We start from the raw sequence: 22614 nt of genomic DNA on the forward strand, positions 1-22614 counted from the left end.
TAGCTCCACGTGGAAGATGCAACTCTGCCGCTTCAACTACGACGAGACTGTTCTGTCACGTCCCTTAGCAACAACGGTTCCTGCTTCTTCAGCCTTCTTGCCTCAGGATTTGTGTTGACATGACGGTAGTCTGCACAAGCAGCTGCTTCGTTTTTCCTAAACTCGGAAACAAAACTGGAGAAGCAATCTCAGCTTTTCCTCACAGGACACTGTCACGGTTTCAGCCCAGCCAGTAACAAAGCACCACGCAGCCGCTCACTCGCTCACTCCTGCCCCGGCCATGGTGGGATGAGGAGAAAACATAAAGAAAGGCTTGTGGGTCGAGACAAGGACAGGGAGGGATCACTCTTATGGTCACGGGCAAAAGACAGGCTCAACTTGGGGAAGAAATAAAATCAATTTAACTTACTAGAAATCAAATCAAAACAAGGATTCTGAGAAGTAAACCCCAACCCTAGAACACCTTCCCCCATCCCTCCCTCCTGCCCGGCTCAACCCCCCTCCCGGTTCTCTCTCCCTCCTCCCCCCGGCAATGGGGGTTGGGGTCAGCTCGCCACCCCTTGTCTCTGCCGCTCCTTCCTCCTCAGGGGAGGAGGACTCCGCACTCGGGCCCTGCTCCGCCATGGGGTCCTTCTCACGGGCTGCAGTCCTTCAGGCACAGACTGCTCCAGCGTGGGTCCCCTGCAGGGCACAAGTCCTGCCAAAAACCTGCTCCAGCGTGGGCTCCTCTCTCCACAGATCCACAGGTCCTGCCAGGAGCCTGCTCCAGCGCGGGTCCTTCCCATGGGGTCACAGCCTCCTTCGGGCATCCTCCTGCTCCGGTGTGGGGTCCTCCCTGGGCTGCAGGTGGAGATCTGCTCCCCCGTGGACCTCCCTGGGCTGCAAGGGGACAGCCTGCCTCACCATGGTCTTCCTCACGGGCTGCAGGGGAATCTCTGCTCCGGCGCCTGGAGCACCTCCTCCTCCTCCTCCTTCTTCTTCTCCTTCTGCACTGACCTCCGTATCTACAGAGGTGTTCCTCTCACATTCCAATCCTCTCACTCACTGCAGGTTTCCCCTCTTAAATCTGTTCTCCCACAGGTGTTACCACTGTTACTGAGGGGCTTGGCCTTGGCCAGAGGTGGGTCCAACCTGGAGCCAGGGAAGCTTCGAGCAGCTTCTCACAGGAAGCGGCCTCTCACCCGCTACAAAAAACGCTGCCACACAAAGCCGTAACAGATACCCCTAACAAAGCTATTCCTCATCGTGTTACCTGCTGTGTTCTTTCTCATTAAAAATGGTCCCTCACTTTGTCAGAAAAATAAAATTTCCGCACCACTCAAAGCAAATGGATAAATTTTGGGCCTATTTTATTCTCTAAGGCAACATTCTGTTCCCCAATTTAAAACTAGTCTAGTATTCATGACATGAACTTAGCACTTGTGAAGTAGTTTTATATATATGTGTGTGTGTGTGTATAAAAATATATTTTTAATATATAAAACCCACTAAGCAATATGCAGTTATTACCTACATAATTACACAGTAGGTGGCTGGCTTTTCTGTGTTTTACAAGATACCAAAACTGTGAAGTCTTTGAAAAAGCTCAAAAGCTGCTGAAAAGGGTTCCTCAAATAGATTGAAAAAGAACTTAACAGCTGTACCACCTAAACTGGCACAGTATAAACAGGAGCATCCAAGTACCGATATCTAAGTTTAAAAGAGCTAAAGAAATTAATGTGCCAAATGCTGGAAACTCAAATACATATTCCTGAGTTAAACGGTAACAATGTCTGAAGAAAGTGAATTTAGTCTTCTCCTTCCACTCTCCTCCCTTCAAAACCACCTCTCAACCCACCTAAAACAATAGTGAAGGGAATAAATACCTGAAAATATTAATTGGACTCCTTTAAGCACTACAGACTCTTTGTGGGACTTCAGTCATTATCTGTTAATCCTCTTCCTCACATTTCTTCAACTGCTAGTTCCACTTAACATACTGTCATCTGTTCACGCACAATACAAATTTTTTTACGTGCTCTCAATTCAGCACAAATCATCAAATCTTTACTTCAAAACCAGGGGTTGTGCTCAGTAACAGAAAATACTCAAAGCATCTCTGAATAATTTACAACAGCGTGGCATTTCAGGCATGTTTGCCGAGTATCTGGAAAGAACTCCAAATACCAGAATGGTGGTAACCTGCCTAACCTAACCCATTCTTGCAGGGTAACTCAGCAGCACAAGCCACCTTTGTGCTCAATGAATTTCACAAGAGAGGTCAGCCAGTGTAGGTACTTTTGCAAGGCTAGACAGGCTTTTTCAGGGCTTATTATCTACTACGTGTATAATAAACATCTCATAAGGTTTAAAAGGAAAAAGAGCAAAAATACCACCCATACAACCTCAGGAAACATGACCGGGTTAGCAGGTAGCCTAGCTTGTGTTGCATACCGACTGACTCTTGTGCAGCAATTTCCAGCTGTGTACGCACAGTGAAGGGGTTGCGATGAAATCCACCACGTGCCAGCTGCCCAGAGCTGCTCTCTGCTACGCAGTCCCTGGGCAGAACGGTGCCAGCTGGCAGAGTTTTAAAGCATCCCACCAGGGTGGTGAATCCAGTGAGGTCCGTACCTGGCAGAAAATTGATTAGGGAATCGGGCGGCTGTAGCAGGGTCTCTGGTGGCCACGTCCCTGCTGCATTTCATGAAGACAACTGAGCAGAACAAAGTTGCCGTGTCTGCGAGTCTACTCTTACAACAGTTGCACTGTCACATACAAGGAACTTAAGGGACTCCGCTCTTAGAACAAACCTCGGAAAAATCAGTGGGACTTTTTTTTCTTTTGGCACCATCAGGTTTTGGACTTTAACACTCTTCCCATACGACCTGTGTTGGTCAGATACGTATGCTCAGGATTGGTTACGTCCCAGACTTTCAACAATAACAGTGGCATAAATGCTGTACTTGCCTTTACCACAGTGTTGCCTCAGAGGCCTAACTCCAGAGATGCACAAGAAGAGAATAGAGTTGAATGTTCCTGCTAAAAATGTGTTCTCAAAATACATACTCCTTATCCTATTTACTTAAAAATCAGAGATGCTGCATGTAGAAGGGAAAGCTTCTCTAGTTTTCTGGTCTATCTTTGTACATTGCATTAATATCATCAACACCTTTAAAAATAAAATTGCAATGACATACCCAGTAAAGAATCCATGCCAATCTTTTCCACTGCATACAACACTTCATATTGGAGAGGAGCTAATCTCCTTGTTTAAAAATAACTTTCAATTTTGACCAGCAGTAATACTAGTGCATCCCCTAAAACACAAGTGCAAAGACTGAAAGAGTTCTTAATCATAAATCCCACCATAAAAAAACAAACAAACAAACAAAAAAACCTGAATGCCTGAAAGTCATGTGTTTGCCGGTACCTGATACAAGGAGCTAAGCATTTCAGATGAAGGATTAGACGGGCAGCCACTGTAATTTTCCAAGTGATTTTTCCTGCAGGAAGCTCTTGTGACAGTAAATTAGACTGGTGACACAGGCTTCCTTACAGCTTTTGCCACTCCATGCACACCCAACTGTGGAGTAGTAGATCTTGAAACAAAAGCTCTAGCAAGTAGCCAATTTACAGCAACGCATGAACAGAGCACATGATAACCCTTAAGACACAGTTTGAAGTGACTCAGGCCCCAACAAACCTTTCTGCCAGAGAAGTGTTCATTTTACCTGTGAGCAAACTTCAGTACAATGAAGACATTAAGATTACACCTTGCTGGTAGACACCACTACATGACAGCTGAGCCCTTCACATGGCAACTGATCTGTACCCATGAAAGAATCTGCTACTCTCAGTAAAAGCAAGGCTGCTATTTTATGAAAGGGTAATGGAAAATAGTTTGGGCTTATGAATTGGGATTAGGCTGTACAGCAGCTAGATGTGTGGGAAACTAATTTTTTTTTCACCCCATGTGATAAAGAGGAGTCACAAAACAAGCATTGAGCTAGAAATAAATCATTTATTTTAAAACAATACAGGTTAATAAATAATTAGTTATCAGAAAACTTAATAAATAGCCTTTTATAATTTACACAAGGCAAATACAACATGCCTATAACTATTTTTTAAAAAGCAAAGAGAGTAAGCTTGACTTGTAAGCCATTAACAAATCTATATATACATTATTTGGAAGCTAATAAAATAAACCATTTTTATGTAATCTGTAGTAACTATATTGCAATAGCATTGAAGCAACCAAACCTGACACTGTATGTTTGTGGCCATCCACCTTTTCCCCATATCCCATTAGAAGTATCTTTTACATTCCTGGGGAGGGCGGGGGGAAGAGAGAAAGAAAAGAGAGAAAATTCCACAGTTGAAGAAGGATTTAACTTAAAAATACCCCTTTTGTGTAATATTTTCCACTCTGTAGAGCAACTGTCAGGGGGTGAGTTGGGGGGGGGGTAAACCCAACCCAACAAAAAACAATAATAAACCCAAACTTCTTTGCAGCTTTTAAAAAAGATTTCAAAGATTTCTTAATCCTTAACATTTCAACACTGCTGTCTGAAACACTTGGGCACTAGTAATAACTGTTGACATCATTGGTGCCTAACACGGTACACACTAAAATTCTGCATCACTTAAGCCCATATTGAGTAGCACCAAAGAGTTATTACAAAGACTAATCTCTGTAAAGAAAAGATAACAGGTAATAGATAAACATTTGGTAACATTTGATTTAACAGTAAAACTTCAACAGTTAGACCATCTCAAGACAACCAAGGAAGATCTGTAGAATCCTTGATGGTTTATATTTATGCAACAAGAACATGAGGGGTACAACATGCAAACAACTGCCCATTTAAGGCACCCCATATTTATTAACGCCAAATCTTTCTTCAAATACAAACCCTCTATTTTTTAAATAAAAAGGAAAGCTAAGCCTCAGTTTCTAGTTTTCAACAAATTAATCCAGTGTTTTCATTTTTCAGTGCTAGTTACTTCAGAAAAACACATATGTTCAGTATAACCAAGATTACTAATAGGAAGCCTCACTTGTCAATCTGTGATATGACAGGTTCTTATTGATGTTAGTCGCAGCTCACTAATAAATAGGCTCTATTTACACATACAGAGTCCTGGAAAGTCAATACAGCAGATAACTTGTTTAGGTATTTTTCTTTTTTACATAAGTATTTAAGGTGTAAGAAATTTTGTTTTGGTTGTATCAAAAAGGTTTCTATTCTCCTACTGAACATTTGAGGGATTTCTGACACCTAATAAAGATCGTGACTGACACATGTAAATCCTCCATACACTGAAGGGATAATGATTAAAGAACTATCTTCAAGTGAGTACCAAGTAAATATGTTTGACAAGTATAACAGAAGCCAGACATACGGAGTGAAATGCCTTTCATATGGATTTGAATGTAATTCAGATGCATCCCACCTCTGTAATGAGTCCACTTTTTGGATGCATAGCCTCTCCCACTTCTACTTGGGAATCAGAACTGAAGACGTCTGGCTCGTAGCTATCAACAGACATAATGCAAAGAGAACGTGAAAAGGGCAGACCCATGAGGGACACCAAAGCTCAGGAGACAACTATGCACATTTGCTCCCTGAGATGATGGAACTCAGATATCTGTCTTATTCAAAGTACTTACTTGTCAAAGGGGTGGAGGGAGAAAAAAAAAAGAGGGAATGGCTAAAATTCAACTTCAACAGTGCCTCCTTTTAAATCAGAAAAGCAACAGGATTAAAAAAGGTAGGACACCTAGAACAAGGAGGGCGTGGGATGGAGGGGGGAAGAATCATACCAACAGTGACAACAGAAAATGCTAATACATTTCTAAAGTTAGAACTGAACCAGATCCAGGCAAAGCAGAACTCAAAAGAACACTGCTACATACTGAACAAAGTAGCAAAAATAAAGGTTTCCATTATTTAGCATTCATGATGTAAAAGGCTGCAGATATAAATGATGCACAAGGCCACGAGAATTTCTTTCACCTTATGTGCTGGCTTTTGACATCTCTGTTTTAAACAATAAGTTTAACTAGACGTTTCTAGAAAGCTCATCAAAGATGAGGAGCAGCTGGGGAGAAGAAACCTATGCAGACATTTATCAGATGTCAGGACGGTCAGAGGACCACAGAACATGGCTGCTACTTTGTTCTTACTCTGCATAGTGAGTGCTTACCAAGTAAACTTGTGTGTGTGGTGCAGAAAATGGCAAGGTTTAGACAGGGCAGTCAAGTCATTTTTGATCTGATATTTACTAATAATTTGCATACACACTTAACATACTAGGATAGGCACTTTCTAAATAAATAGGAATGAATTTTAAAACAAAACAAGACAAACAAACATGGCCAAAGGAGGACTAGGATGAGACCACAATCATTTCCATTCTGACCTAAAGATTTTCACAGAAGTCTTCAGATATTAAAGGCTAGTAATAAAACCAATGTGCAACTCATGAACTCTTAATTTGAATTTTGAAAAGACAACTTGACTGCTTCAGAAAACAGCTAACTTTTTTTTTAAAAGCAGGTGACTATAGGTCTCATAACCTACGTACAATTCTAGTTTCAATCAGAAAAAAGGGAATTAATATGACAAAACATAACTGTCTGCTGAGAACCAAGATATCATCTTCCAATCAACAATGGACAGAGATTAGTTTTATAACCTAATTCCCCTCATCTACAATTCTCAAACTTTCTAGAAACCATGCACAATATTTGAAAATCCACAAAGATGGCCTTTTCTCTGCTAGCGCTATTTTATTTCACCAAGATACCCAGTTTCCATGCTGGCCTATAACAATGTACATTTCTGCCAACTCAGAGTCATTCCCCACCGTTTGGAGTTATAAAACAAGCTTCCAAATAACATAATGGGGCTCTTACTCCCTCAGAACCGTCCCTTCAGAATACTAACTCTTTAGGATTCACTGTTCACAATTATTGCTGCCATCAGAAGGGCTTATAATGTTCCTTTTAAATGAAAACAGAGGCTGAGTTTTAAGGTAACGTTAATTCAGATCAACAAAAAGCATCACGAGAGTGGACAGTATTACTCCCCATTAATCAACATCTGCATTCCTGTCAGCCAGCCACAAAGCTACAGTCATGATTCCTTGATAAATTCCACGAACTTTTTCAAATACTGTCCCATAATCATGTTGGGGTTTTTTGTTTGTTTCAAGAGACGTTCTGAACTAGAGATATTGAGTTCTACTGTACCCTTCCATTTTTGTACTTAAATGGAAACCAACATTCATTACTTTTCAAGCTTTCCTTACAAGTTTTTGACTCATGATGTTTTAACTACCAAATATAAGTAGAACATGAAAATTAACTATTTCTTTCTTTGACATATCAATATTCTCTAAATGGTTTAAACTGAACAGTTCAGAATCATTCCAAGCATAGCTTAAGCTATCTGCAGTACTTGTCAAAATATTATGGCTGAACTGTTCACATAGGTCTGTAAATTACTGGATCTGAATGTATATCCCTGTGGGTTACCTGAAACTCAGCTCTCTGAATGCCTATGCTTTTTCAGTCTTTAACCTCCTTTTCCCACATTACAAGAGGATCAGACCATCTTTTTTTGAGCTATGAGAAATCTCATACTCTTCTCTCTCTTAAATTTCTTTTTTTTGTGGTCCCTGCTTATTAGCTACTTCACAAAATGGTTTCCTGTATTTAGTCACTTAACTAAAATAAAGGTATGCCGACTGCTTTAAACAGTCCTCCCCTAGACTACCTCTTTCCATTAGGACTATGGGTTTTTCAGAAGCTGTCAAGGCATCTAAGGGTTTCAGTTCAGGTTTGTAAATTCTTCCAAAAATGTGTGGCTCCTTCTGGATGTTTTACGCATTTAGAATTTGAATACAGTCCAATATTATAGACAGTGAAATTGAATTATTAAACTGGTATAGGCCATCTGAAACAAATACATTCACATTTATGCAGTATTTTTGGCTTACAAAGGCACTGAAATAGTTCTGAGCTGCTTACAAATAAGCCACCATATAGGCAATGAGTCTGTGCATCATTTCCACATCCTTCACAGTCTTTCTGTCTGCTCCCTATTAAAAACTCTCAGATGAATGTGGTAAGTCTTAATGCACATAAGTTACAAAGAAAATGCATACCTGGACACTACCATCAGCTGATAAGTAACGACTGAAAGATTTTTAAGGGTCCACTGCTCTGTATAAAGAATTCAATTTAAAACTCCCCAGTGTCTTCACCACATAGCAAACCAAGTTGCCAAGACAGTAACTAAAAAGGACAAATCTGCAGTCTGTGGTTCAACCAACATTTGTCTCAGAATTCACAGCCTTGACGGTGAACACATTGTTATATTGAGACTAACAAATTGTTCCACTCACTTCCCCCCCTCCCCCATATTTTAAGGTATACATCACTCATGTGAAGTGTCAGATTGAGTGCATTAGAAACTGATGTTCTCTGCCCACAGAAACAGTACCTCAGAAGCCACAATAATACAAGCTTTCACGCACAGGTCTGTCAGAATATCCCCAGATCTTTCCTGATGGATTAACTTTTACAGTAAGGAAATACATCGGTCTCTATGCTGACTCAATCAGTGGTTCCAATTAAAGTCATTTATTGTGTTAACTGGGGTACATGGACAACTGTTCCTTTGAAACTGGATGGAGGCCTCCAATTCATTTCACGTAGGCCACCAAATCATCAGAGGGTAACTACCAACCTGAACCATATTTGAATCAGTGACCTAGAAATGAAAGGCTCTGCATCCTTCCCTGAGCCATCCAGTTTCCCCTCAAAAAAACCCCATTTTAATCTGTCTTCATGTTAGGTTTATTTAAATCCCCGATATTGAAATTGAATTCCTTGAAGACTTGTATAAGAACAATTCCAATAGATACTGTGGTGAATCCACAAGCCATTCCCAAGAAATCTACAACTCCTACATTACTCCATTCCCTGAAAAGGATGGCTGAAGCCAGCAGGACTAGGGTGGTAAACACAACGTAGTAGATGGCACCAAACACAGAGGAGTCGAAACATTCCAGTGCCTTATTGATGTATCTGAACTGAATGATAATGCTACATCCTAATACTGCCAGAAGTACCAGACAGAGGTACAGAGCCCTTTGACTCGATGGGTTATTGTGAAAGATATCTTGAGCAGCTAGCCCAATGCCTTTTGTGCTGGGAACAGTGAAACTGCCCAACAGAGAGCAAATACTGATGTAAACCATGATATTAGTAGGTCCATGAGCTGGAGCTATCCAGAAGATAAGCAGGAGAAGCATTAGCAGCACTATGCAGAGATAACCCACGAAAACTGGAAAACAAAAAGAAGACAAGATAATAGCAAGGTGAGAACTCTTGGTCTCCTGAAGATTTTAGCAGGCAAATCATGTCATACCAGTGAACTTCAGGTATACACCAGGATTAAGATTTGCTATTGAATATAGATCCAAATCACTCTCTAAGCTTTTAGAGATGTTGTGGGCATCTGCAACCAATGATGTTGTCATGTTCTTTGGGTAAAACAAATCATCGTGTAGTAAAATACACACTCTTGCACATCTGAACTGGGTTTAAGATTGCTTTTTTTATTTTATTCTCTCTTCCATCAGGACTATACTCCTTAAAGCCCCCTGTGACAGACAGCAGTGATAACACCTCATTCATAACCAGTTCAATAAAGCATGGTGTGTGGATCCAGCAAAGAGCTTAAACATAAAGTTAGATCCCATTAAGGTGAGTGAGATGAGTAGGGACAGTTGGAAGAACCGGGAGTCTGTATCATTTACAGTATAGCATCAGTACACAGATTAGACTGGTGCAAAACAGTTCATGCTTTACAGTTTTAAAGAAATATATTTCCAATTCATTTTGGTCAGGTTAAAATGGTAAATTTAGATCAGGGTATTTGTTTTCTTTTCTTTGCGAATTTTTTGGATAGCTGATGTTATTAGGTTTGAGTTTCTCTCACCTAAAACAATTAAAGGAAATAACAATAGTTAGCAGTTTAGCTCTTAGGCAAGAAAAATAAAAGTGGGTCTGGCACATATTAGCACTACTACGTGTCCTCCGGCAGCTAGTGGGGCTTCGCATTCTCTATGAGAAAGAACAGGCATTTCAGCATATGCCTCAACAGCCTATTTCTACACACCTTTATTGTGCAAAGAAATCTGCTCGGAACATAACTGGTATCTAGTATAAGCTTTTAATAAAAAAACAAATGCAGAATTAAAGAACAAAGCACAATTGTTATTTTTTGTTTTGTATAAAACAACTTAAATTGAGATCCTGGAATTACACCTTTCATCTCGAAGTAGCAAGATACACTTTTTCATAATTTTAGAAAATTACAAGTTCAAATGGCCATTGCTCTAAGCTTGCCGTGCAGGATAATGTTTTCAAAAGTATCCACATTTTCCTTTCTGTACACATGTACCAATAAATCTGACGAGTTCCAAGTACAGCAAGGCATAGTTTTCCTACACAAAAGCTGTACTGGTTTGCCTCTGTCACGTCATGGTTTCTTCAGAAGTCAATTCTCCTACCTGGTAGAAGTGGTAAGCCTCTTCCTCCTGTGTGCTCTTGATCAATCTCACAAAATCATTATGAGTTAATAAAGGAACAAAGTACCTGGATTTGTAAGCTTCTCTTCAAGCTCAGCCTGAGTTGTTACACTCTCGGACTTTGGGGAATGGATGATGAGAACAACAGACCCAGCGCAGCTCAGCAAACATCCCAGCTTGCCAAGAATGTTCAGTTTTTCTTTCAGTAAGTAAGAAGCTAGAATGGACCTTTCACAAAGAGGAAGAAAATCAAAAGTTTGACTACATCCTGTGAATAATTCTCTAACAGTGTTGTGCCACATGAATTTCTCTCTTAAAGGAATAGTATCAAATGTTGGTGGATCTCCGACCAAATGTTGGTGGATCCTCAAAATGCATTTCTGACTTATCTTAGGAAAGATTCATCCAGTCTCAGTCTTACTCAGTCCTTGATGTCTCTTCTCAGGAAAAAAAAACAAACAAAAAAACTACAAAAACAAACCCAACAAACAACCCAACCACAACACCCCAGAAGACACCACCACATCACCCTCTCAAAAAAACCCCAAACCCCCAAACCAGGCGTCTGGCGCCCAAGGCAGATATCTACCCATTAACAATTTGGTGAGCTGTCACAAAGCCCAATTTTATAGGTGCTACGCAGTCATGAGGTAAAAGTGACCTTTGGTTACAAAGATCACAGGGCTCAGTTCAGACATGTAGCTGACCAAAATACACAAAATTATGTGGCCTAGGATAAAATAATAGGTGGTAAGTAGAGCACCATCAGTGTGCTTCATAGTGTATAAAACTAAAGACAGTGGTGAAGCCCATACAAAGTAATCTAAACTCTGAAGTAGATGACCAGTGCAGTCAGATACACAATTCAGCAGGCAACAGAAAAATCTCGAGGCAATGCATGGCTTTGTTTTTAAAGAATTGGACTTTTTCACTGCAGTAGTTTAGCTATTCACAAAACATTTAGTTGCATATTAAACTCCATTTAGGAACCTCACTGCCTTTTTTGTTCCCCCCACGCTGCCCCACGAACATAACATTCAAGAAGCTGGGGGCATGCATATGCAAGGGACTCCCTTGCTTCAGGAAAGGGGCCAAATCCAATTAAATGAAAATCAGCATCAATAAACACATGTGGGCTGTGGATAGCAGGGGAGAGAAAGAATGGGAGACAAAAGGAAAGATCTACATAGTAAAGGAACTGTGAATAAAAGAATAGGCAGAAGTGTCCAGAATAACCACAGGGAAGGGGGACACAAAAAAAAAAAGTTTATCTGTTCCAGGTCATAGCGATAGTTAAAGCAGAAGATACTCAGGAACCTTTTCTTCACCATTGCTGCCTCCCCCCCACTTTTGCTGGGGAAAACAGGAATAGGTGACATTATAACACATCATTAACAGTCAAAAGCCTGACTTCTCAGTGGCCCTCCAGTGATCACTGAGTCTATCTGACATTTTATTAAGGAGTAAAAACATTCAGATAAGAACAAGAAAAGCAAACTCTTACCCAAATGGAACACCAAGAGCTCCCAAGGGCGTCACTAACACAGTTGGGACTGCAGTGTAAGCCAAGAAATTCCCTATTTGACCCAGAGCCACTGTCAAGAGAACCAGAAATAAGCCTTCAAATCCCTTTGAAAAAAGAAGTAATGAAAACTTACCCAATAATGTCTGGGAAAGACTGACCTTACTGGAAAACAGATGTTACAGATTTGCTTAGCTGTGTTAATTTTGCACTTAAGCAAAATGGCTGGAATTTTTCTATATTTTTAAATTATTTTTTAATACAGAATTTATATTTGCCACACAAGAAGATCCAAGAGGGCACAGTAAATAATCTCATTTGCAATTTCTCTTAGTTGAATATAAATAAGACTACAAATTAGAAACACTCATGGATTACACTCAAATATCTTGCTATTACACTAAAATATTTAAATGAGGAGGGCTAAAAGTATACATAACCCATGATTTCATCTTTAGAACATGCATACATGTAACACAAAGCACTTCGTTATAGTACTTAACAGCAGTGTTACCCTTTTGGGAGGAAAATAAGGACAGTGCTGAGGAAAGGAATCTACTAATGAAATGCTAAGCACATGCATAAGAGCTCTTTGATGCACAGTAGACCACATCAAATTTTCATAGCACTATGTAACATCAAAAGTAATTCCTGACCATTGTAAAAAGAACAGACCCCTGACAAGTCACAATAACAGCCTCACAATATTATTTTTTTCTTTCCCCCAATAAAAACAAATTCCAAAACGTACCACACTATTGCACATCACAGCTGTGATAAACAGTTCATGCATTCAAGTTTTCAGTTAAGAAAGAAAAGCTGGATGGTTTTGCAAGTGCTGGCAAGTTTATAATAGGTCAACATGATGCTTGCATAGTTACAGGGTCTGTGGTAACTGGCAAGAACCTTGAGACTGAACACAAATTATATACAGCTCGAATTCCCAGTTGATGTTAAGAGCCATTATCAGCATTTAAAACCATTTCAAGAATCCAAGCTGCCTTTATGCTCAGGCTGGCATTGCCCTCGACTATCAAATATCATTACCATCATCCTGTTCTTTACACCTGCAAAGCACTGTGCAAACAGTAATTAATTTACCAAATTAGCTCACATTATCAGTAGAGCTGAAGACCTGTGTAACCTACAAGAAACACGAAGGAGACAAACAAACTTATAAAACTGCAGAGTGCGGCAAAATTATACTAATTCAATTCACTGAGGCTTTCTCTGCATGCAGGAGTGAGCCAGAGAAGTTAATGAGCAGAATTTCTACAAGAGTTAGTGATGGTCTCCCTGCCCCTGGGAACAGACTAACTCAGCTATCAGCCTCGGGCTTGGTTTTCAGCAGATGTACGTGGCAACTTTGGCATTATCTTCAAGGCATCTGAAGGCAGTGGGGCAGATCTTGCATGGAGGACAGGGCACAGCTGGCACACTGTGTTTCTGCAGATTACATACATTCCCAAGGGACTCCGACAAAAGGTTGCTTTTTTTGGAGGTCAGGTGCCTTAAATTTCTATTGGAAGGTGCCTGACGTTTCTGTTGGAAGAACCCTAACAGATGGCACCAACACCGATCTATAAATTAGGTCTCTGAAGCTTCAAACTGCTCATATTGTAAGGCAACTGAACTTACCAGAAGCTTTCAGCATCACCATGGAGTAACAGTAAGTCTCCTACCACTACGAACGACAGACCAGAACTAATTAAGACCAATTAAAAAAAGAATCTCAGTAACTGTTACCATCTACCTGAAGTTGAGGACCTTTGCTGCCAACCTATCCAGTCCTCTCCGGATAGAAACTCCTCTCCAGATACATCAATGCTGTAAGTCAAGACATGGCTTCAGTTCCTGAAGGCAGCCCAAGCTTTAAACTTGCTAAAGGAGTACCAATATCCCCGAAGTTACTGCAACGCAAAACTTGATGCACGCTGACATGGCTACATTAGCAAGGAGACCAGGAATAGATCCGCACAGCAAAAGATGTCTGCTCTACGCATGTCAGGGTTTTTATTTCAGACTAAATTCAGCCTGCTCCCACGGACTGAAAGTCTATTTGCAGCTGGCGTGCATTAGGCATGTTCCTAGAGTGCATCTTCCAGCCTAGTTTCATCTTAAAGTCCAGTTCAGGAGCTTCAATACGGCTCCAAAACATGAAATAAAGCCCAATCCATGGAGACAAACAGGAGATTCGCTTCACAAGTGTATTCCCCATCTGAGATAAAACACGAACACAGATGTATCCACTATAAAAACCCACCGCATCTATACTGCTATCAAAACCTGCACCGAAACTAATTAATTAGCCAATTAATTAGTTTAATGCTCATTGAAATACCTGTACACATGCTGCAATCACTCTTTTGACTACAGTGTAAGCAAAAGTCCCTTAGCAGAATCTGTGGCCCTTCCTTTGAAGTCTTCAGTAATCCAGTGGATCCCAAGGCCCCAAAATGGTTAGGCAGTGTTATGCTGTCAGCATGCCAACACAGAAATGCTTGTTCACCATCTGAACAAATATTGTGAAAACAAGTTGATAGAGTTTATGTGGGTTTTGTTAGCCATCCAAACTCCAAATTCCCTGCTTGAAAAAATGATGTCAGCTGTTATAATTCCACCCAGATAACTTGGGATATTGCTAATTCCCCAAACATCACCTTTCTTGGCATCCCATAGGTGCCTACCTGGCCCTTGCTATTGCTGTTTGTTGCAATTCTGCATCTGTAATATTCTTAAGCAACTCTTCCCTTGGTTCCTTTGTAAACTTACTGAGGCTTTGTTTCACTACCTGCACCTAGCTACTGGACAAAAGCCAACTGATACCATTCCCTTCAGCTGTTTCGCCTTCATTCAATTCAGTCAGCTCTTTTAAGCATGAAATTGTTTTCTCTGATTCACCAAGATAAAGTCCTGCAATAAAACCTCTCTTATTTTAACTCCTTCTGCTCAGAGATTCAAGACAGGAGCCTCATGAGCCATAAACAACAGTGATTAATGCACAGATTTATTGCTACTTAGGCAGTAGTGATCCTGGCAGAGGAGGAAGCTGATAAAGTACTACTTAAACTCAGGTTAAATTAGCTGAGGACTTTCCTCTGAAGCTCTGTTGGCTTCTACACTTGCTGTGAACTTTGTCCTTCAATGGATCTATAGGTTTCCATTCCTTTTGCATAGCTTGAAGAAACAAAAACAGAGACTTACCTTGCTGTCATGAAACAAGGGGCACAACTGGACTCATATACTTCTCAGAAACAGCATCAGAACATTTCCAAATAATTCACAAAAGGCTGGATTAGAGTCTAAAAGTGGGGTATGATTTTAAGCACGTGGGTAGAACTAGGGCTGAACTGTAAGAGGAGAAAGCTAGCTGCTCCCCATGCTCTGGATTCACATCAGAGAGTGAACTTACTGTGAGCAGAGTTTACAAAGATACTAAGAGTAAAATTACACTGATCTCATATCAGCACCACACAAGGCTTCACATTAATCTTGTAGATTAAAAGCAAAACTGAAACTATATCTGTCAAGCTAGAAATCAAAAAAGATTTTTTTTAATTGAGGCTGGCTAAGTGCTTTCTGATCTAAAAAATAACATGTGCTCAATGAGCCCTTTTGTGCAGAGGGACAATTTCTTATTCAGCTTTGACTTTTATTAAAAAGCCGAGCGGACCAGAGACACAAACCGTGCAGGAACCCAGAGTCAGAGCAGTGCGTGGCTGCCAAAGGCTGCAAGAACCAAATGGGTTGGAAATGTGGAAAGATGTCTGACTCAGGTTTGCCCCAGCTCTTTGCCTTCTCAAACACTGTCAGTCACAGTAGCCAGAGTGAGAGTTTACTAAAGGTGGGATATTTCTGAGGGATGGGAATTTTGTGACAAGTGAGTGTGAGATTCAAGATGAGAACCCAGGTTTCCTGATGTCTCGTTTCACCAACTAAGTGCAATTTCTCCCTTCAGTAAAAATGAAAGCTTTTAGGATACTTACTTGCAATAGTGCCAGACCACCATACGATATCCGTTAAGTACGAAGTACCTGAAAGAGAAAGTACAGGAAGAGGTATTAGAAAAACATGAAACTGCAATATTGGAACTACGAAACAGAATAATTTCAACAGTCTCAGCTATTAAGGACCTTTGTCTTAACCCTGTTGTTCAAAGCAACTGAATGGGAGAGATAAAAAAAAGAGAGGGTGCTCAGATTTGGCCTAGGTGTCCAAGTCAGACCTTCTTGAGGCAACGTATTCGTCAGAAGTTCTGTTTTCCAGTTTGAAGTACCTGCGCAATGCTAACACGGTATAACATAGAAGAGTGTCCAAAATGTCACAAAATGCTTCTGAGGGTGACATTTAAACATACAGATTAGAACCACTACTAGGAGAATGGGAAACCTATGGAAACAAAACATGATTTGGATCAATTAGTTTGCTAATATAACCTCAATGAAATTGTATCGGAGAAGTTGTAGCAGAGAAATTGTTTTGGCAGTCACATAGCATGGACTGATCCTCCTGCTTTTGAGCTTTGGAAAGTGCTACGACTGAAGCCTCTGAATTCCTGACATACTACCCCGTTTCAGAGAGAGGAGTAAAAACCCTGGATTGTCCCTTAGTGCCTCCCAAGCTCAAGGATGATTATTTTCACTGCCAGATTATAGGCTCTTGCCTTGGGATGCACCAGGGGAGCCTGTGCACCATGTTTTATGAGTTCTGCTTCTGTAGAACATCAAGGCTAATGACAGCTTACTAAACTAAAGCCCGGCCTCCACTAAGCGTAACCTTGGCATCACATTACGCTCTTACGTTCTGCTCCTCTTTCTAGCAATTCAGCTCTGCATTTATTTGGGAAGATGCTCCCTCAAGAGCTTCTGGAGCAATAGGCAATATTGTACCAACTCTGAAATCCCAAATGAAAGAAAAACACAGTAATCTATAACTCTGGAGACGTATAAAATATTAAGTGCTTGGAAATCACACTATATAATTGAAATGAGATGGAAAATGACTAATGAAAATGGCCAGCTTTAGAGTGGGTGTAATAATTTTTAGACTTTTGTTATTGCATATAAAATAAAAACACTGTTGGGGGCACAAATTATAGAAAATATTGACTCCAGTAAGATAACTTTGGAAAATATTTGTCACCCGCTGCTGCTTCTAACTAAGCAAGGATTACTAATTGCATTGATACTCTATTATTGATTCAATGGAGAAGACAGAAAAGACTTGAAGTGCCTCCTTGTTAATTATACAACACCTACTGAAGCCAGTGGAAAAAAGACATCATCTGACACTGACGATCTTGGGCTCGCAGCTCCGACTGCTAGATTCAAGGCAGAACCACACTGCTTCACAACATTAAATAGAGAGAAACCTAGGGTATTTGCCTGGATGTCTCCATACTGAGCACAGCAATAGGAAATACTACAAATTGCTCAGCAAGATACACGAGTAAACACCAGCAATATCTTCAAAACAGGATGTTTTACAGCTGTCAGAGCCGGGAAGGCAGGCACACACACCCATCACCCACTTAGCCCCCTGCTCCACTGAAAGCTCTTCAGGAGTAATTAGACCCAACTATACTGCAAAATGGAAACTTCCCCCAACTGCCTTGGGATGGAAAGTCATTCCTTTCTCTCCTGTTTTCTCATTGTTTCCCTCACAAAAAAAGATTTGCATTTATGAAGCAAACGTGACCTCTCCGTGAACAATAAAAATAGATTACAGCTATCTTTGAGGGAAAGGGAGACTATGCTGGCAAAACAGTAGTTTATCTGAGGCCCTTAACTGTAAGGTCATTGCAGAAAAGGCAAAATAAACTTGTTAGATCAGGCTGCCAGCTGGTAGTAATATAGTTGCAAGCTTGCTCTGCTCCACTGCATCCGCCCTGAACACGCTAGGTGCAGCAGGCACTGGAAATACACTGCTGCACTGTCTCAAATACATGTAGGTGTATATATATATTTACACACACACCCCTATACAGGAAAAACACCTAGCACGTCCTGGCCACTAAAAAGGATTTTTCATAAGAAAGAGTTTCCAGAACCTAGGGACACATGTTCGTACACACAGACACCATCACTTACAAAACAAATGGCTATTGACCACGGAAATACAATTAAAAGGCCTCACGCAACCTGTGTTTACAACTTTCCCCTCACATAAAAGCACGATATTAAGAACAAATAAATATATTGCATTTTCCTATATGTTCAAAGCATCAAGATGCAACTAGCAAATGCTATTCAGAGGCTGCATGCTTTGGGGAGCCCCAATTTCAGAACAGAATACAGCAGATCTTCATAGTCTGTGCATTAGCAGCTTTGTTTTGGCTGAACCGTCTAGATAGCGCTGTCAGTTCCTGACTATGTTCATCTCAGAAAACAGTAAGGAGGAATGGGATTTCAATGCGAAAAACAAAAGATGGAAATGATTTCACGTGGCTGGTGTGCCTTTCTTCTCTGCAAAGGGAAACCGCCACGTGACTGATGTAACTCGTCGCGTGTGTCCGTGGAAGAGCCAGAACAAACAAGCCACAAGATGTGCTGGGGCTGCTCACGGCAAGAAACGACCCGAGCCGAAGAAATGGGTAGAGAACTCCCACAAGCGCACCAAAATGCCGCAAGGCAAACCTGCGCCCGCCCGCCCAGCCGGCTCCCCGGCGCCGTGCTCCGGCCTGACAGCGGACCACCGACCCGCGGTACCCCGGGGAGCTGCACCCGCCGTGCCAGCCCCTCGCTGCTCCCCACCTGCCCGCTCCCGCCTCCGCCATTCGCCACGGCCCCCGCGCCGCGCTCCAGTCACCCACCTCTGGAGTCGAACGCGACGAAGGGGACGAACTAAGGCCGGCTCCCCCCGCTCCAGCCGACACCGTCACCCCCCCCTCACCCCAAAGCAGAGGGTCTGCCACGGCCCGGGGGTGCCCGTCCTCTGCCCCCCCCCCCCCCCGTCTGGGCCCCGCGGCAGCCCCCCCCCCGCTCCTTCCCCGCCCGGCCCGGCCGCCGCCGCCGCCGCAGCGCGGGGCGTCCGCGGCCCTTCCGCGGGGGCGATGCGGGGGGGAACCCGTCCCGCACGGTGCCGGGGGCGATGCCTCGGACACGCGGGGGGCAGGCGGGGGTGCGGAGGGGAGAGGGCGGCGGCGTGGGGGGGGTGGCGGCGGGGGCGTCGGTCCCGCCCGCCGCCACCGCAGCGCCGGGCCCCTACCTCGCCCGCGGGCCCGCACGATCCCCTTCTTCTGCAGGACGAAGGTGGAGCCGTTCACCAGGCTGGAGACCACGGCCACGCTCAAGCCCAGCGACACGGCGGCGGGGCCGGGGCTCTGCGCTGCCCCCTCGCCCCCCGCCGCACCCACCGCCATCCGCATCGCTCCCGCCGAGAGCTGCCGGCACGGCGGCTGACCGGGCCCAGCGCACCCGGCACCGGCTCTTGCGCCGGGACCCGCCCCGCGCCCCGCCGCGCCCCGCCGCGCCGCGCCGCGCGACCCGCCCCGTCCCGCGCCCCGGCCCCGGCGCCGTCCCGCCCCGCCGGGGGCGGCTCCGGGCGGGCACCGGCGGCAGCCGCGGCGGCTCCTGGCGCCCGTCCCGCCGCGGGACGGCAGCAGGATGACGTCATGGCAATGGCAGGTCTTCGCGCGGCCCCGTCCCCGTCCCCCCCCCGCCCCGCAAACCGCCGCTCTGACGTCACGGCTCTGTGACGGCCCGCTCCGCGCTGGCACCGCGGCAGGCGAGGCGGCGCCGGGCGGAGAGCTGCCCCGGTGCCGCTGCCGGCGGCTCCCGGCGTTTTGGGGGGATATCCCCGGAGTGGGGAAGTAGGGGAGCAGAAGCTGCGGCCCCCGCGGGAGGGAGCCGCCAGCGTCCGCGGGCGGGGGGGCGTGCGGGGGGATGCGGGAAGATGTGCAGGGGGGTGCGGGAGGGTGTGCAGGGGGGTGCAGAAGGATGTGCAGGGGGATGCGGGAGGACAGGGGGATGCAGGAGGGTGTGCAGGGGGATGCAGAAGGATGTTCAGGGGGATGCGGGAGGATGTGCAGGGGGATGCAGGAGGACAGGGGGATGCAGGAGGATGTGCAGGGGGATGCAGGAGGATGTGCAGGGGCTTGCAGGAGGATGCAGGAGGATAGGGGGTTGCAGAAGGACGTGCAGGGGGATGCGGGAAGATGTGCAGGGGGATGCAGAAGGATGTGCAGGGGGATGCAGAAGGACAGGGGGATGCAGGAGGGTGTGCAGGGGGATGCGGGAAGATGTGCAGGGGGATGCAGAAGGATGTGCAGGGGGATGCAGGAGGGTGTGCAGGGGGATGCAGGAGGACAGGGGGATGCAGGAGGGTGTGCAGGGGGATGCAGAAGGATGTTCAGGGGGATGCGGGAGGATGTGCAGGGGGATGCAGGAGGATGTGCAGGGGGATGCAGGAGGGTGTGCAGGGGGATGCGGGAAGATGTGCAGGGGGATGCAGAAGGATGTGCAGGGGGATGCAGGAGGGTGTGCAGGGGGATGCGGGAAGATGTGCAGGGGGATGCAGAAGGATGTGCGGGGGATGCAGAAGGACAGGGGGATGCAGGAGGGTGTGCAGGGGGATGCGGGGAGATGTGCAGGGGGATGCAGAAGGATGTTCAGGGGGATGCAGGAGGGTGTGCAGGGGGATGCAGGAGGACAGGGGGATGCAGGAGGGTGTGCAGGGGGATGCAGAAGGATGTTCAGGGGGATGCGGGAGGATGTGCAGGGGGATGCAGGAGGATGTGCAGGGGGATGCAGGAGGGTGTGCAGGGGGATGCGGGAAGATGTGCAGGGGGATGCAGGAGGACAGGGGGATGCAGGAGGGTGTGCAGGGGGATGCAGAAGGATGTTCAGGGGGATGCGGGAGGATGTGCAGGGGGATGCAGGAGGACAGGGGGATGCAGGAGGATGTGCAGGGGGATGCAGGAGGGTGTGCAGGGGGATGCGGGAAGATGTGCAGGGGGATGCAGGAGGACAGGGGGATGCAGGAGGGTGTGCAGGGGGATGCAGAAGGATGTTCAGGGGGATGCGGGAGGATGTGCAGGGGGATGCAGGAGGACAGGGGGATGCAGGAGGATGTGCAGGGGGGTGCAGGAGGATGTGCAGGGGCTTGCAGGAGGATGCAGGAGGATAGGGGGTTGCAGAAGGACGTGCAGAAGGATGCGGGAAGATGTGTGGAGGGATGCGGGAGGACAGGGGGATGCGGGAGGACAGGTGGATGCAGCAGGACAAAGGGATGCGGGAGGAGAGAGGGATGGGAGCAGATGTGCAGAGAGGGCTGTGGTCTGCAGCAGGACAGAGGGAGCCCCGCTGGGCCAGGGTTTCTGCTGTGGGAGCAGCTCTGCTTTCCAGTGCTCTGCTTTCCCTTGGGGATTTTAAAATTTGTGTCGGCTCCCTGGTTCAGCTGAGAGCACGGTGCGTTGTGGCAGCAGGGCAGGAGCGAGCTGAAGGCCAGGCGAGGGCTCAAGGCTGCTGCTGCAGCCTCCACTCATGGCCCGGAGCTGCGGCTCAATCCACCCCACCACCAGCTGGGTCAGTGTGCTGGGCAGAGCTGGAGAATTAGCAAGGGACTGTGTGGCTACAGAGTGGGAAAGCTTGGCCACTGCCAAGGGTCATGCACATTGCCCGAAAACTGCGGGATACGTAATCACTCTGGTTTTGTCCAGCAGTAAATCCCAGAATCTACATTTATTTCCAGGAAAAAGTTCATTCTCTCCTAATGGCACAGGGCAAGCTCAGCTGCTCAAAATCAGGAGTCTCCCGGCCTCTCTCACCTACCATTCAGCAACTTCCAGGTTCTGGGAGGGCAGAACATAAGTCATCCTGCCATCATGGAGAAGGGCTGGAGGTCCCTCTGGTAGCAAGACCCCTGGGCCATCACGGGGCCAGGGGGTCTCTCTCTGAGAGAACTTAGTCCCTCAAAACATGAAGTGCTGAGCTGAAAGCAGTCTTCCTTGCTAGGCAGAAATATTTCGCAGCACGTATTTCATTGCAGTTCTTACCATTCCCAGATATGTGTTGAAATAAATCAATCCATAAATGGATTACTGTGGCAATATCTATTGAAGGAAATGGGATATGGTATCTTGGCTTGCTGTAAATGAAAGTGGACATTTTTGTCATTCGTAACTATTGGGCAGAGTTCTTAGCATAAATTTTAGCATTCCCAGAAAATAGGAGTTTAGAGAAGAGGCAAACTCCCGAAAATGTTTCTCTTGTTAGCATATTTCTCAGTTTGCCTACACTGCTTGAGGCAGCTATCCTAGGAAGGCCCAGGAGGGGCTGCACTATGGTTTTGTTAAGGTTTAACAGCAAGAAGGTGTAATACCTAACTGCAGTATTGCCTATATTTTCACCTAGGTTGCTTCGTCAGGTCACCGTATAAATATTGAATGCTGTGGAAGAGCGGATTCATCCTTGTGAGACTCACAAGACCTGCAAAGTGAGCACACAGGAGGTGGAAGAACAGTTATCCATAGCAACCCTTGGAAACAAAGATAGAGGTGAAGG

The 22614-nt window shown here is 44.8% G+C and overlaps 1 protein-coding gene across 1 annotated transcript; it reads right to left on the reverse strand.

Annotated features, from left to right (window-relative positions):
* Positions 1 to 3983: 3983 nt before the first annotated feature.
* NIPA1 (NIPA magnesium transporter 1) lies at positions 3984 to 19726 on the reverse strand. The gene is given in 7 exon segments (XM_069769970.1): positions 3984 to 9341; positions 10658 to 10818; positions 12095 to 12185; positions 16099 to 16146; positions 19319 to 19484; positions 19486 to 19539; positions 19541 to 19726. Coding segments are annotated over 7 exon segments (1218 nt in total). The 3' UTR covers positions 3984 to 8829.
* Positions 19727 to 22614: the final 2888 nt, after the last annotated feature.

This window comes from Haliaeetus albicilla, chromosome 25 (genome assembly GCF_947461875.1).
Source record: "Haliaeetus albicilla chromosome 25, bHalAlb1.1, whole genome shotgun sequence".
Lineage (NCBI taxonomy): Eukaryota > Metazoa > Chordata > Aves > Accipitriformes > Accipitridae > Haliaeetus > Haliaeetus albicilla.